This window comes from Labrus mixtus, chromosome 1 (assembly GCF_963584025.1).
Source record: "Labrus mixtus chromosome 1, fLabMix1.1, whole genome shotgun sequence".
Taxonomy (NCBI): domain Eukaryota; kingdom Metazoa; phylum Chordata; class Actinopteri; order Labriformes; family Labridae; genus Labrus; species Labrus mixtus.
The window spans coordinates 32,120,371-32,132,691 of NC_083612.1; the positions used below are offsets into that span (position 1 = coordinate 32,120,371).

General features: G+C 39.5%; 1 protein-coding gene across 2 annotated transcripts in view; it reads right to left on the reverse strand.

Annotated features, from left to right (window-relative positions):
- Positions 1-12,321, reverse strand: part of cep89 (centrosomal protein 89) — a 55,932-nt gene that overhangs the window by 34,359 nt on the left and 9,252 nt on the right. Inside the window, exons 10-16 of one of the 2 annotated variants that reach the window (XM_061042326.1) lie at positions 11,970-12,053; positions 10,082-10,185; positions 9,282-9,397; positions 6,919-7,099; positions 5,536-5,703; positions 3,901-4,042; positions 1,554-1,643 (exon numbers count right to left, since the gene is read on the reverse strand). In XM_061042326.1, the coding sequence (XP_060898309.1) occupies positions 1,554-1,643; positions 3,901-4,042; positions 5,536-5,703; positions 6,919-7,099; positions 9,282-9,397; positions 10,082-10,185; positions 11,970-12,053 (885 nt within the window). Of the gene's footprint in view, positions 1-1,553; positions 1,681-3,900; positions 4,043-5,535; positions 5,704-6,918; positions 7,100-9,281; positions 9,398-10,081; positions 10,186-11,969; positions 12,054-12,321 lie in introns of both variants that reach the window. The other variant, XM_061042333.1, reaches the window with a different exon arrangement.

Sequence of the window (12,321 nt, forward strand, 5' to 3'; positions counted from 1 at the left end):
TAATTCATAAATAGACTTTGAATCTATGGATCCATGAATCCTGAATCTTTTTAAATCGAAAATCGATTCTGAATCGAATCGTGACCCCAAGAATGGAAATCGGAATCGAATCGAATCGTGAGACACCCAAAGATTCCCAGCCCTAGCCTTCAGTCTATTTTAGGTCGTATGTGCTTCAACAAGATGCTGTGTCTGATTATGACCTTTGTGACCTGCAAGCTGTCTGTACATTTTCTTACAGCACCTCTCCTTCCAAAGAATATTTGATTGCTCACCTAAAAATGATTACAGTTTATGATCAACCCATTCAGACATGGGCTTGGCAGAGGACAATAAAGGTTGAAATATGTGTTTCAGTGAGTTCACTGATTCCTATCTGTATCACTATGTGACTGACTACGTGTTATATATTCAGGGTCTAGACTTAGTTTATAACCGCAGATCCACCACTTATCTAAACTGCGAATAACATAATTCACAGCTGCAGTGCCAGGAGGGACACGGTGATCGTCCAGGGAAGAGAGGCTCAAAAGAAGGTCAATTTAATAAACAAATGAGGCGGAGTCATGAGGCAACTTTTAAGATAATGGTCAACACTGCAACATTTTATAAGACCGCTATCTAAGATCGATAAAACAGTGGAAATTATGCATCTGCTCTCTACACCTGCAGAACGGTAATCACGTCTGAGAGAGGCGTCTGCTTATAAGCCTTTCCTTAAATGCATGATGCAATACGGATTCAAATGAGTTTCAATGTGTTCCTGGGCAATTTTATTTTAAATTTTTGTCTTTATCAGAACAAGATTTGCCTTTCAAATGTCTTTTCTAAATAAAAGCCTTGAAAAGGGGGCCATCTTTATCTTTCAGCTATTTGACATATAAAGTCTTTCGATTTATTTTAGATTATTGTTATTTTGATACATTTTCATCAAGCAAATAATAGCAGTTAACCAACATAATAATCAGTACGCAGCAGCAATAGCAAAATGCAAGATAAAGTGCTATGAAGCTGTATAATAGTAGATGTAACCAAACAATGTGTTACTGCTTTTATGGTTGTGTCCAATGCAGCAGATAAAAGCAAACAAGACCCATACTGTAAGTACCACGTCAGAGAGCAGAGCACGCAGGGCATCACTGCTGATCGTTGTCTTGGTGTTTTCATTCCATGCAATTGAAAAAAGAAGTCCTTAAAACACCAACGAGCTCACCTCGTGATGATAATCTGAGAGACAAGTGTTTATCTATCAGTTTAAGTGTTTATCTATATATGTTTTCTGAGTGATGAAAACCGATAGCAGAAGAGCAGTGGAGTGGACTGATCAATAGGAAGTAGATTGAAGAGCTGTTCCACTGAGGCGCCAGATGTAAGGCATAGTGCAGTACACAGGTTAATGCTGTGAATTATTTGGCCAGTGAAACATCAAATACGTCTGAAAGTAATGTTTTGAACCTCTTTTGAAAATGCTGACACATGATTGTCATGATGAAAAGAGCCTTTCAAGGTGAATGGATTCAGAATGAGAGTGTTGTTTGAATAAAGGAACTTACTTTGACTTCTTCCTGTAGTTTTCCGAATCGGTCTGTGCCTTTCAGAATCCTGCTGATGAATCCCTGCTTCTCCTGCTGGAGGGCCGAAGCCTGAGGAGGAAGAGAGGGAAGACAGGAGGTTACTGATCTAAGAGAGAAACACAGAGAGGGGATCACACGCACAATTGGAAGAAGAAAGAAAAGGATTATGTCAAATGTGGACGAAGGAAAAGAGGCACAGGTAGTCGAGACTGCTGTATAGATAATACAGAGTGTAAATAAAATGCTTTTTTGAATCAATGTTGCATTATATAACTAAGGTCCCTGCGCAGTATATTATAGGTGTTATAAATAATATATCTCCCTGCAATTCTTGCCAAAGAGTCAAAAAATCACCTCATTAAGAGTGAAATGGCTCTAGTATACCTTCAAGTTTTGCCTACACACGTAAAGAATAAATCTGGACTGGTGTACAGGCATGTAAGAAAAAAAATGGGAAGTGGGAAAATAGCAAAATAACATCCTAAATGTTTTGGGAGTGTTTTTTTAATTGTGCAAAGGGAATTTCAGAAATAAAGCTGTATATTAAAGATGATTATATGAATTGAGACCCGACTCCAGGCACAGATCAAAGGTTTGTGATAACCTGCCCTTAAAGAGTTTTCAGCCTCTGTGGATAAGTCATCAGCCACATGCTGTGCAGCTTTTCCTCATTACCGACTTGTTCAGTTAGGGCGCGGTCACACTGGCCATCCGTACCGTGCTGTACCCAAGCACGATTGCCCCCCCGGCAGCGCCATTCCCACGCTGGCCGGCGCGGCCCGCGGTCACACTACACAGGACTATCCGTGCCTAAGCACGATTACCTCTTGTACATAACGTCGTAATACAACACATGCACGCTTTATGTTATTATGAAGCGTGCTCAGTTTACAAACAGGCGGACGAGAGAGAGAGAGAGAGAGAGACCAGAGAACAACACAGAGCATAACTGCTACGTTAATGACTTTACATCTTATTTTAAGCCATTTTAATCAGACACAGCAAAAAAAAGTCAGAGCGCGAGTCCGCGCAGACGCCCGCACATCGGAGAACAACACAGAGCATGACAGCTACTTTGTGTCTTATTTTGAGTCATGTTAGTCAGATACAGACATAAAATTGGTTTTCTCCATAATGAAGGCTGTCAGCGTTGTTTACCCGCGTGCTTGTCCTCGTACATGAAGTGTACCGTGCTGAAGTACACGTCTCTGAAGTGTGCCAAAGCCAAGGAAGTGTACCGTGCCTGAGCACGATACGGAGCGGTCACACTGGTCAAACGAACTGGACTTTAGCGTTGAAGCGTGCTTGGGCACGGTACGGATGGCCAGTATATGCATTAGGGTTGTCAGGGTACCAGATTTTTATACTTTGATACAATTATAGTTCAAATCAAACAATATCCACACCTGTTTCAATACCACAGTAACCTGAATAGAGTGGCATTCCTAGGCAACCATTATTGGATTATTTCTTGTTTTTATTAACCAAAGATTGCATGCAGACTCCTGCACACTGTCTAAATTACACACATACAGCAGATGTATTTGTTTGTGAAATATAGACAGTGCTCTCTGTCGATTATTAAGACAATCGAGGTTGTATCATTTTTAAACAAGTGGTATCAAAAAGTTTCTGAAATATTGACAAGCTAAATATGTGCTGGGTTTCTGAGGTATTTTCTAGATTGTCTCTGATACCTTGCTTCATTATGGCATTAAACCGATTCCCGCCTGCACGTTATGTTCTTCCACTTTTCCTGTGGTTGTTTTTCTAATCCTAACTGCCTTCATACCAATTAAAAGCTGCAAAAAATGTTTTAACTACCGTAAGCCCCAACTGGTTGGGCTTTGGTGTCTGTGTGTTTGAGTTGAATCATCAGTTGCCAAATACCCAGCTGGCACTTCTAAAACAGTCTGAAGATTAAATAAGAATTGCACTTCCAGAAACAACTGTCAGATTACATTTACATATTTGGTTTCACTATTAAAGACTGGGAATAAAAATTAAAAGAGTTTACAAAGAAATAGATAAATGCTTTGATTTGTGATTATGGTCTTGTTGTTAAATGAGAAGCTCAGGGAAACGTTGTATTGGTGATTTTTTTGTGAGTGTCAGTACAGTCATGGGTTTTTTAACAGTCTATCTGCAGCGTCAAAGCACAATGTGTAATAGCTTGTTTTCCCTGCAATTACAGAACTGTCAGTGACTTCTGCATGTACCTGTATGAACATGCCTGGTGTCCCCAGAGTGTCATTAGTACCATATGTTTTATGTGCACCGTGTGTAACACAAATGATTTCTGGGGTATCAGAAGCATCAATAGTACCATCTGTAGCAGTTGATCTCTCTCCCGGGAAACGTGCTCCGCCACAGAAATGACAGCTCCCATGTAATGACGAGTATTTTCCTCTTTTAGTACACACTCATCCTTCTGTTTCTTCAACACGCTCATCCTCCTCTCAGCCTTCCTGGATAACCGAGAGAGAGGAGAAAAGGAAGAGATAGGTCTTAGATAATTGAACAGAGTGTGGGAGGAAACGATGGAGGTAAGTAAATAATGGGACAGAAAGGAAATGGAGGATGAAAAACCAGGAGGACATCAAGATGGATTTAGAAAATACTTAGGAGGGAAAATGAACTCGGGGGTGGTTCAATGGTTGAAAGGGGAGTTCAACCCAGATATGTAGGGAGAAAGTGCTGTTGGTTAATCAAACACCTTCAGGCAATCTTCACACTTCAGAATGAGAGAAGGACAGCGTTAATCTCAGCTCAAGTCTACAGGGACCGGAGGAAGGTTCCAGAGACCAGAACAGATTTTAGTTTTTTTGTAAAAAAAATAACCCGATGTGAACCCTGGTAAAGTGCGTAATACTGCAGAAATAACCCTCTACTTCATCTTTTTCACATTTCTATCATATCTAAGTTTAAAACTCGGTTATCGTGGCAACCTTGGTGCACTTTTTTTTTCTTAAATTTGGAATAAAACTGAAGATGAGCCCCGTCATAACAAAAAGCACCTTTGCACATTGTTTACAATGCTGTTAAAATGCTGCCCTTTCCTAAATACAAAAAAAACCATCAACTCAAATCTCACTTCATCATGATAATAAACTCATGAATAGTCAGGGGCTTTAATGTGTGTTTTCACTTCATTTTATGTTTTGAATTATGGGGCACTTCATGTTGTTTTTCCTTTTTAGTTCAGTTCAATGTTATTTAATTAAAGTGGTCACGATGTGTAGTGGTAGGTAAACATTCAAAGTCCTGCATATGTTACTTTGATCCTTCACTTTTATAACTAAATCTAGGTTAAACTCAGGCTCATTAAATAAGATGTTAGAATTAAAAATGCATTGCACGCCTTGTTGTGATAGGTGCAACAAAGCAACACATTAAGAGAGATGTTAAAAAAACACTTGCCGGCACACTGTTCAAACGTGTGGAAGTGGCGAGTTGGTGTGAAAGGGCTTTAAATCACCTTCTGCATGACAGGAAAAATGTTCCCATAGTTTAACTTTCAGATGTCAGGCCCCTCTAATAAAATACAAAAAGATGCTGCCTGCCCTGGATCAGTGTTGGCCACAGTTCAGACATCATAGGTTTAGAAGTAATCTTAGTAATAGTGAAGTTAACTAAATTATGCACACAATATCGCTTTGATCTGAAGATGGGCACTTTGCATGGTCAATTATTTGGACATCTTAAAACCTATAAGTTGATGTAGATGTGTCACACAACTTGTCTTGGAGTTACACTTGGATATAGATTTTCTTTTAATTTCGAAGGGTGCATAATTGTATCTTTACAGGACCATGGAAATTAACTGAAGTGTTGTGAGGTGTTTCTCATCTTTCTCAATACCTGTCCAAATGAAATCAAACATTTCTTTAATTAGACCATCTGGCACTTATGAAGGCTCAATGTTCAAGATAAACAGAGAATATTCATTATTATGTCTTACCTGCTGGCTTGTTCGGTGACCTCCAGCTCAGTCTCCAGTCTCTTTAAATTTGCAGACAGGTTGGCTTTGTCCACAGCCAAACTCCTATTTTCCTCCTGCAGGCTAGACAGCCTGAAAAGCATTTCATCCATCTCACTCTTATTCCTGCTCTCCTGCTGTTCCAATTGCCTGAGAGCCAAGAACATGTTGTACAGCACATTATAACACAACATCTGGTAAGAATACTTTTTAACAAACTGCATCCATTGTCAAATAATGTCACAGTCTAACCAAAGAGAATTGTCCTGCTTTTTAAAAAATCCAGTAAATGTTCATCTTTGTAACTTCTTATTTTGATCAACTTATGGAAACCTTTATTTTCTGTTTATCATACTGGCTTTGTTTGCCACCTTTGTCAAATATCAATAGTAATTACAGCTACAGTATGAATACACTCTAATGCAAGTGTAAGCCCTTCTTTACCAGGTGCTACACTTGATTGTTCTTGTTTTATCTGTTACACAGAGATCCACATTATAACTGCCTGAAAAAAACAACAACCAGTAACACATTATCAATGTCACATCGCTTTTCTGCAATACCGGTATTTTGGCAGTAATTATTTTGAGATCTTCGTGTTAATAATCAACGTTTTATAAGAACTCGTGCGCACAGTTGAAAGGCAGCCCACAGCTTTGATGCTGTCACTCTCGCTCACTACATGTGGATTGTACACTCGCACACGGATTACAGTTTAAAAACCGCCGGATCCCGACCAAAAGCTTGGCTAAAATCAACATTTAAAGAAAATAAAAAAATCACCAGAAGAGTTAAGAGTAACAGCAGGGCATGATGGAAACAGAGGGGAGAAAAGTTTCAGCCACAGTGGCAGACAGCTGGAACACGCTGCTGCTAAATTTCTCCTTAGAGTAAAGACTAGATCTTGGTGAAGATAAAAGTGATTCACAAAGCATCTTAGCCCTTAAGAGAACTCCTAATGAAAATCTGATGATGAAGAGTTTCTCACACAGAGAGGAAAGACGAGAGATCAGTGATCACACACACAATTAAAGCTCTATCACAGGCAGCCTTATAAATAACAGCTAGATAAGTAGACTCTACAGTTAACAGTAAATACATGTACATAAATATACAAAAAATATGGACTATGTTATAATTAGAGCTCAAAATCATTACGGACTGTTATTTTCCATATCAAAAGTAATGTTCCTGGGCTCATGGTTACAATGGTCGGGCCAGTGATCACTGAAAACCAGTGGCCCGGAGGGCGGTGAGGGCCAGTGGCAGATTTAACTTAATGGCAACCCCTGTCAACAGTTCACGCAATCATGTATGTAAAATAATGTGTAAAAAATAAATACAACGAAACATGTGTAGGAGTACCGTCTAAGTTTCCCAGCAATGTTGCAGTGTTCGTCCCAGGTGACTGAATCCTCCAGGCGGGCCTTTAAAACTTGTACCTCCCTAACATTTCTCTCCAGCTCCCTCCTGCTCTCTTCCAGGTCCTTCTGCAAACTCTGCTTTTCAGCCTCCAACAACATCAGTTGCTTCGACACCTTTGAAACTACAGAGAGAAGGAAGAGAGGTTGGGAAGCACCCTGTGAAATACTAATGCTTAAAAGGTAGTTTCTACTACCCCTACAATCTAAGCCATGGATAGTATCCATTCATTAATCCATCATCTGTACTGCTTTATCTTGTTTGGTGTCATGTGGGGATTGAGCCAATCCAAGCCGACACCAGGAGAGGCGTGGTACATCAATTACATTTAGAGACAAACAACCATTCACGCCTACAAGCGATTTAGAGTCACTGGTTAACCTAAGAGGCATTTTTTTTAAAGACTGTAGCAGAAGCCAGATTACAGAAGAAAACCTGAGCATGCAAAGGGAGAACATGCAAGCTCCACACAGAAAGGCTCCTGACCGTCCGATGACTCAAACCAGGAAACTTGCATTGAGGCGACAAGGAAACTATGCAGCCTTTATAAAGTATACTTAAACAATTACATGTAATAATTTCAGACATCTAACACTATTAATCAAGTCCATACAGATGTCCTCACATGTCTGTCATCACCAAATATTTTTTTATTTACTTGTTTCATCAGTGTATAAGTTATGGCCATTACCAAAAATGGTACAATTCCTAGTTTTCAGTCACATGACCAGTACGGAGGCCTGGAGGGCAAAAAGAGCTCAGCTCAGTAAAGTACCACTGCTTCAAAACAACACATGTTAACATTACCTGACTACTGCAGGTAATGTAACTAAAACAGAGATATAAAGATAAACTGAGAGTTTTGAGCACTTGAGGCCCTCATAGAGTACACTGGACACTATTTCAATAGCTAACAGCAAAGTCCTCACCAGAACTGCATTCAGCCATGTTTACTTTTATAGAGTGGAGAATCCTTCTCCTTACACTGTCGCAGGATGAAACTCTGCAGAAGTACAGACAGCTTTAATGTAATTTCAATCTGGATGGGTCTATAAAGCAGATAGTATCAGGATCACTGTCAGCTGTGACTTTCAGTCAGTGTTCTGGGGCAGTAATATTAGTTGAGAGGCAGGAATATTATGACCAAGTAAACATAATATTTGATGTCAGGATTAGGAGAAGTCTCTTTTCTCCCCTCACAGGGACAGCAGAGTGTCGAACAGCATTGATCCACAACCTCCCCCTATCTGGGCTTTCTCAGATTACATTCTGTAGAAGTAAAACCTGGGCTTGTCTCCTCGTCCATTAGTGCATCACATTCAACAACAACCATCTTTCATTTGAAAAATACAAATAAAACTGGTTAAAACACATCAGGCAACAACTGAGACTGAAAACTTCTCCATAGCATGCAGCAGTAGGAAGCTTTTCTTACCTGCCCGGTGGGAGGTTTACATAAGTGTGTGACGTCACATGGAAGCTATGAATAGCGGACCCCACTAATTCCCAGATGTTACAATATTAGGAATGTTCCTAGAAACAAATTTTCTAGTCGACTCTATTTTCGATTCAAAGCGATTCTGGATTCGTGGATTTAAAATCTATTTATGAATAAATACATACTTCAGGATCTACTCCAGTCATCTGTGAGACTGGCTAAATTTCTTGTTGCTCTATTTTTGCATTCTACTGAGTAAAAGAGCTAGCCTTAGCACTTAGCAGGGAGTGACTGATTAGCCAAAATCTAGGACTCTAGTTTAAATCTCAGAAGATAAGAATCTCCATTTTTACATAAATCCATTTTTTTCCCACCTCTAGCCTAGACACAACATTTGAATGGCATTGAGTGCCAACATATTAAAATATTGCTTATTAGAAAAGTAACATAAATAAAAAATGTTTAATAGATTTAAACCTGTAATCACACCACTCACACACTGGGAAAGGGGGGCGCTAATGCTACAGCCTACCACGGTAGCTGCCACTGGACATTAAAGAGAAGAAAAAAACAAGACAAACAGCCAATCTTTTCGCAGCGATATGGGTGGGCGGTGCTTACAGACGTTTTGAGCGGAATGGAAACTTTCACTCAGGAGCAAAAATCAGCCTATAAATTTGAAAGAAATAATGATTGACAATTGATCATTATTGATAGTGACTGATATGAATTTTTTTATTGTGATAACATTTTTAGTCGTATCGCACAGCCCTACCAACAAGTAATTCTTGTTGCCAATTAGCAGTAGACATTTAATCCCACACAATCCTGACCAATATGCCTTTGATTTTTCTCTTTCACCCCGTACCTTCAGAATAGTGTCTGCTGTGATTGGCTTTGGCCTTAGCATGCTGAGCCTCGAGCTGATCAATCAGAACCTGGTTCTCCTGCAAAACCAGCAAGGCTTGTTGTTGAAGTTGATGACTGTAAAGAAAAAGAAAAAGAGAGAGAAGAGACAGATATGTAGTCTACAGTATGGAATCAGAGTCAAACGCAGATCAAAATGAGAACCAGTGAACTCTAAAAATATACAAAAAACTCAAACATGGTTCTAAGAAGGTGTCTGATGGGATGTTCTTCACCATGTACCGCCTGACATTATGTTTATTTTCTGTGAATAAATCAATAAAGCTATAAACACTGTGTCTCCACTGCTGCCTTGTGATAATATGTTACGATGTTAATGTACATTAAATGTGATTGTATACCATTAAAGTTATGGTCTTACCACTTTTGTTTTATTCCAATATACATGTTTTTTTTTTTTTAAGATTTATTTTTAGGCTTTTTGTTCCTCTAATGGAGAGATAGGACAGTGGATAGAGTCTGAAATCAGGGAGAGAGAGAATGGGGAATGACATGTGGAAAAGGAGCCACAGGTGGGACCCGAACCCGGGCCGCCCCCTTGGAGGACCATGGCCTCCATACATGGGGGGCGCGCACCAACCACTGTGCCACCAACGCCCCCAAATTTACACATAATTAACAGAGACAGGCAGCAGTCAGGCAGAAGAGAGTCATTCATTTTCACCACATCATGGGAATGAGTGGTGACAGCAGAGCAGTGCTGAGAATCAATAAACTCACACAGAGTATAGTACTTCTTACCAGTCCTTTTGGCTGACCCCTCCGATCTTTGCAATTTCATCATGGAGTCCATCATTTTCTTTGATTACCTCCTCCACATGAACTCTCAACCTCTTCACTTCCTCCTGTGGCAAGCAGACAAAGACACACAAGGACTTTTTTTATTTCGACAATCAATTTGAGAAGTTTTAAATTGGGTTCAACAATACAGAAACCTTCTACTCTACTTCTACACCTCTGCTGGAAACTGAGAACCAAAATCTTTGATGCCTCCAACCACTTACTGAACTATGTTTGGGTTTAAATTATGGTTTTGCCCAAGGTTTCTAAATTATTATTCTCAAACTCATATTGGGTCAGGGCTGAATTTGCTCAAATGAGACCTCATGGGGGCAGGACTATCCATTTTTCCCAACATCAAATGTTTTTGGTATCCACTTCAGATTAATTTATAGGACTGCAGGTAACAGCTATAAGACACTTAATTTCTCTACTTTCATATTGCAAGTTGGCACAGGAAACTAATGAAAACAAATGATAGCACTCAAGAAAAGTATCAAAAATAGCCTAGAACAAGTTGCTCTGTGAGTGTTTATCCTATGAACACAACTCTAAGCAACATAACTAAACTATATTTAAATGTCTTATTACTCACTCACTTCTACACTTTTAATAGTGCTGTTAAAGTTTATAAAATAGCAACACATTTTACAGAATGTCTGATCAGATCCCAGCGTTATTTCACCTGCCCTGGGATCAGTGCATTAACAATACAGAGAACAGTGAGGACAGAGAGAGAGAGAGGAGGAAGGAGCGACTTGACCAATTTGGTTTGTGGCTGGCAGAAAAAGTCTTATAGTAGAGAACACTTTCAATTGCTGGTCGACACCTGATCGTTTTAGGTATTTACCAGCCTGTCAACATCAGGGACGAGTTTCTGAGCAGTTGCATTTTTAAGTTTGGACTTGTTAAAGTTAAAAAACGACTTTTAAAGAGGGAGTGGTTTTTTTTATCTGAATGACCTGCTCTTTTTGGCTAACTCAGGGTAAGAAGCTTTGTCATAAGCAGCACATATAGCATATCTCACATAAGTTCAAATTAGAATTTGGATGATACTGGTGAGAAGTGTGGACAACACTGAACCAGGTCAGGATGAGAGTAGTGCAGTGCAGCTTCAGCTCTGATAACATCTTGTTGTAACTTGAAACTTGTGAGTTAATAAGACAGAAGAAATACCCCTCCTTCCATCTCTTTTGAGAAACCCTGCATTCTGTGTCAACCCTTCTCTTTTTGGACATCATGTCTGCTGAGCTAACGTCATGCAGCAGCAACAAAAGTCAACAATGATGTTGGACGATGATGCTGAGAAAATAGTTCAAAGTGCTATGTATTCATGTATTGTACCATCAAATGAACCTCTTACTTTGCTTATTACATATTGGTTATAACTGGGTGAAAATGTGTACTAAAAATATTGTGATCTATAAAGAACTCAAATATTTATTTCTAAACATTTTTCCCTATCTCCCCAGAATGTTTCAAGGGTCGGATAAAACCTGCTGGCAGGCTGGATTCAGCCCGCAGCCGCAAGATTGACATTCCTGGTTTAAAGGGGTGGTTCAGATTTTTGTTGCAGGGTTGTATTAGCTACATTTCAATAGTCAGTGTATGATCTAACTACAGTAGGTGGTTATCAGAACAGATCTATTGTGAGAAGCCAAACAGAGTACAACATGGAGAAGCTGAGCTTTGCTGCTGCTGTCTACAGTGTGAATGTACCAGAGTATGTCTGCATGTTTAGTAAATGTACTGAAGTCATCTGTCCACTGAAACATGTGTCAGGTTTTCATCCTGACAGTTAACTGTGTAGAAAATAAAACATGTACAGAATCTCCCACTCACACTTTACCTCAGTAATTTGTAGAAGTGCATCTTTCTCATTCATCCTGTCTTCATACGCCAGCAACAGAGGAGATAAGTGCTTCACGTCAAGCTGCAAACAAGAACAAATAGAAATGATCCAAATCAGCTTTGGCAAAGGACTCAAGGACCTCAAAAATAACACAAATGACACCACAGACGTTTTTCTCAGGTTTTTATGTCTCAAAATATTTCATTTAGATATTTTGGTCATTGTAGTGTTTATGGATGGAGTTATAGAGGGGACAACACAGCTTTGACCTCTAAATCCCCCATCAAGGAAACTGGAGAGACCCTGGACCAGACTTTTACAACCACTAGGATACAACATGAACACCAAG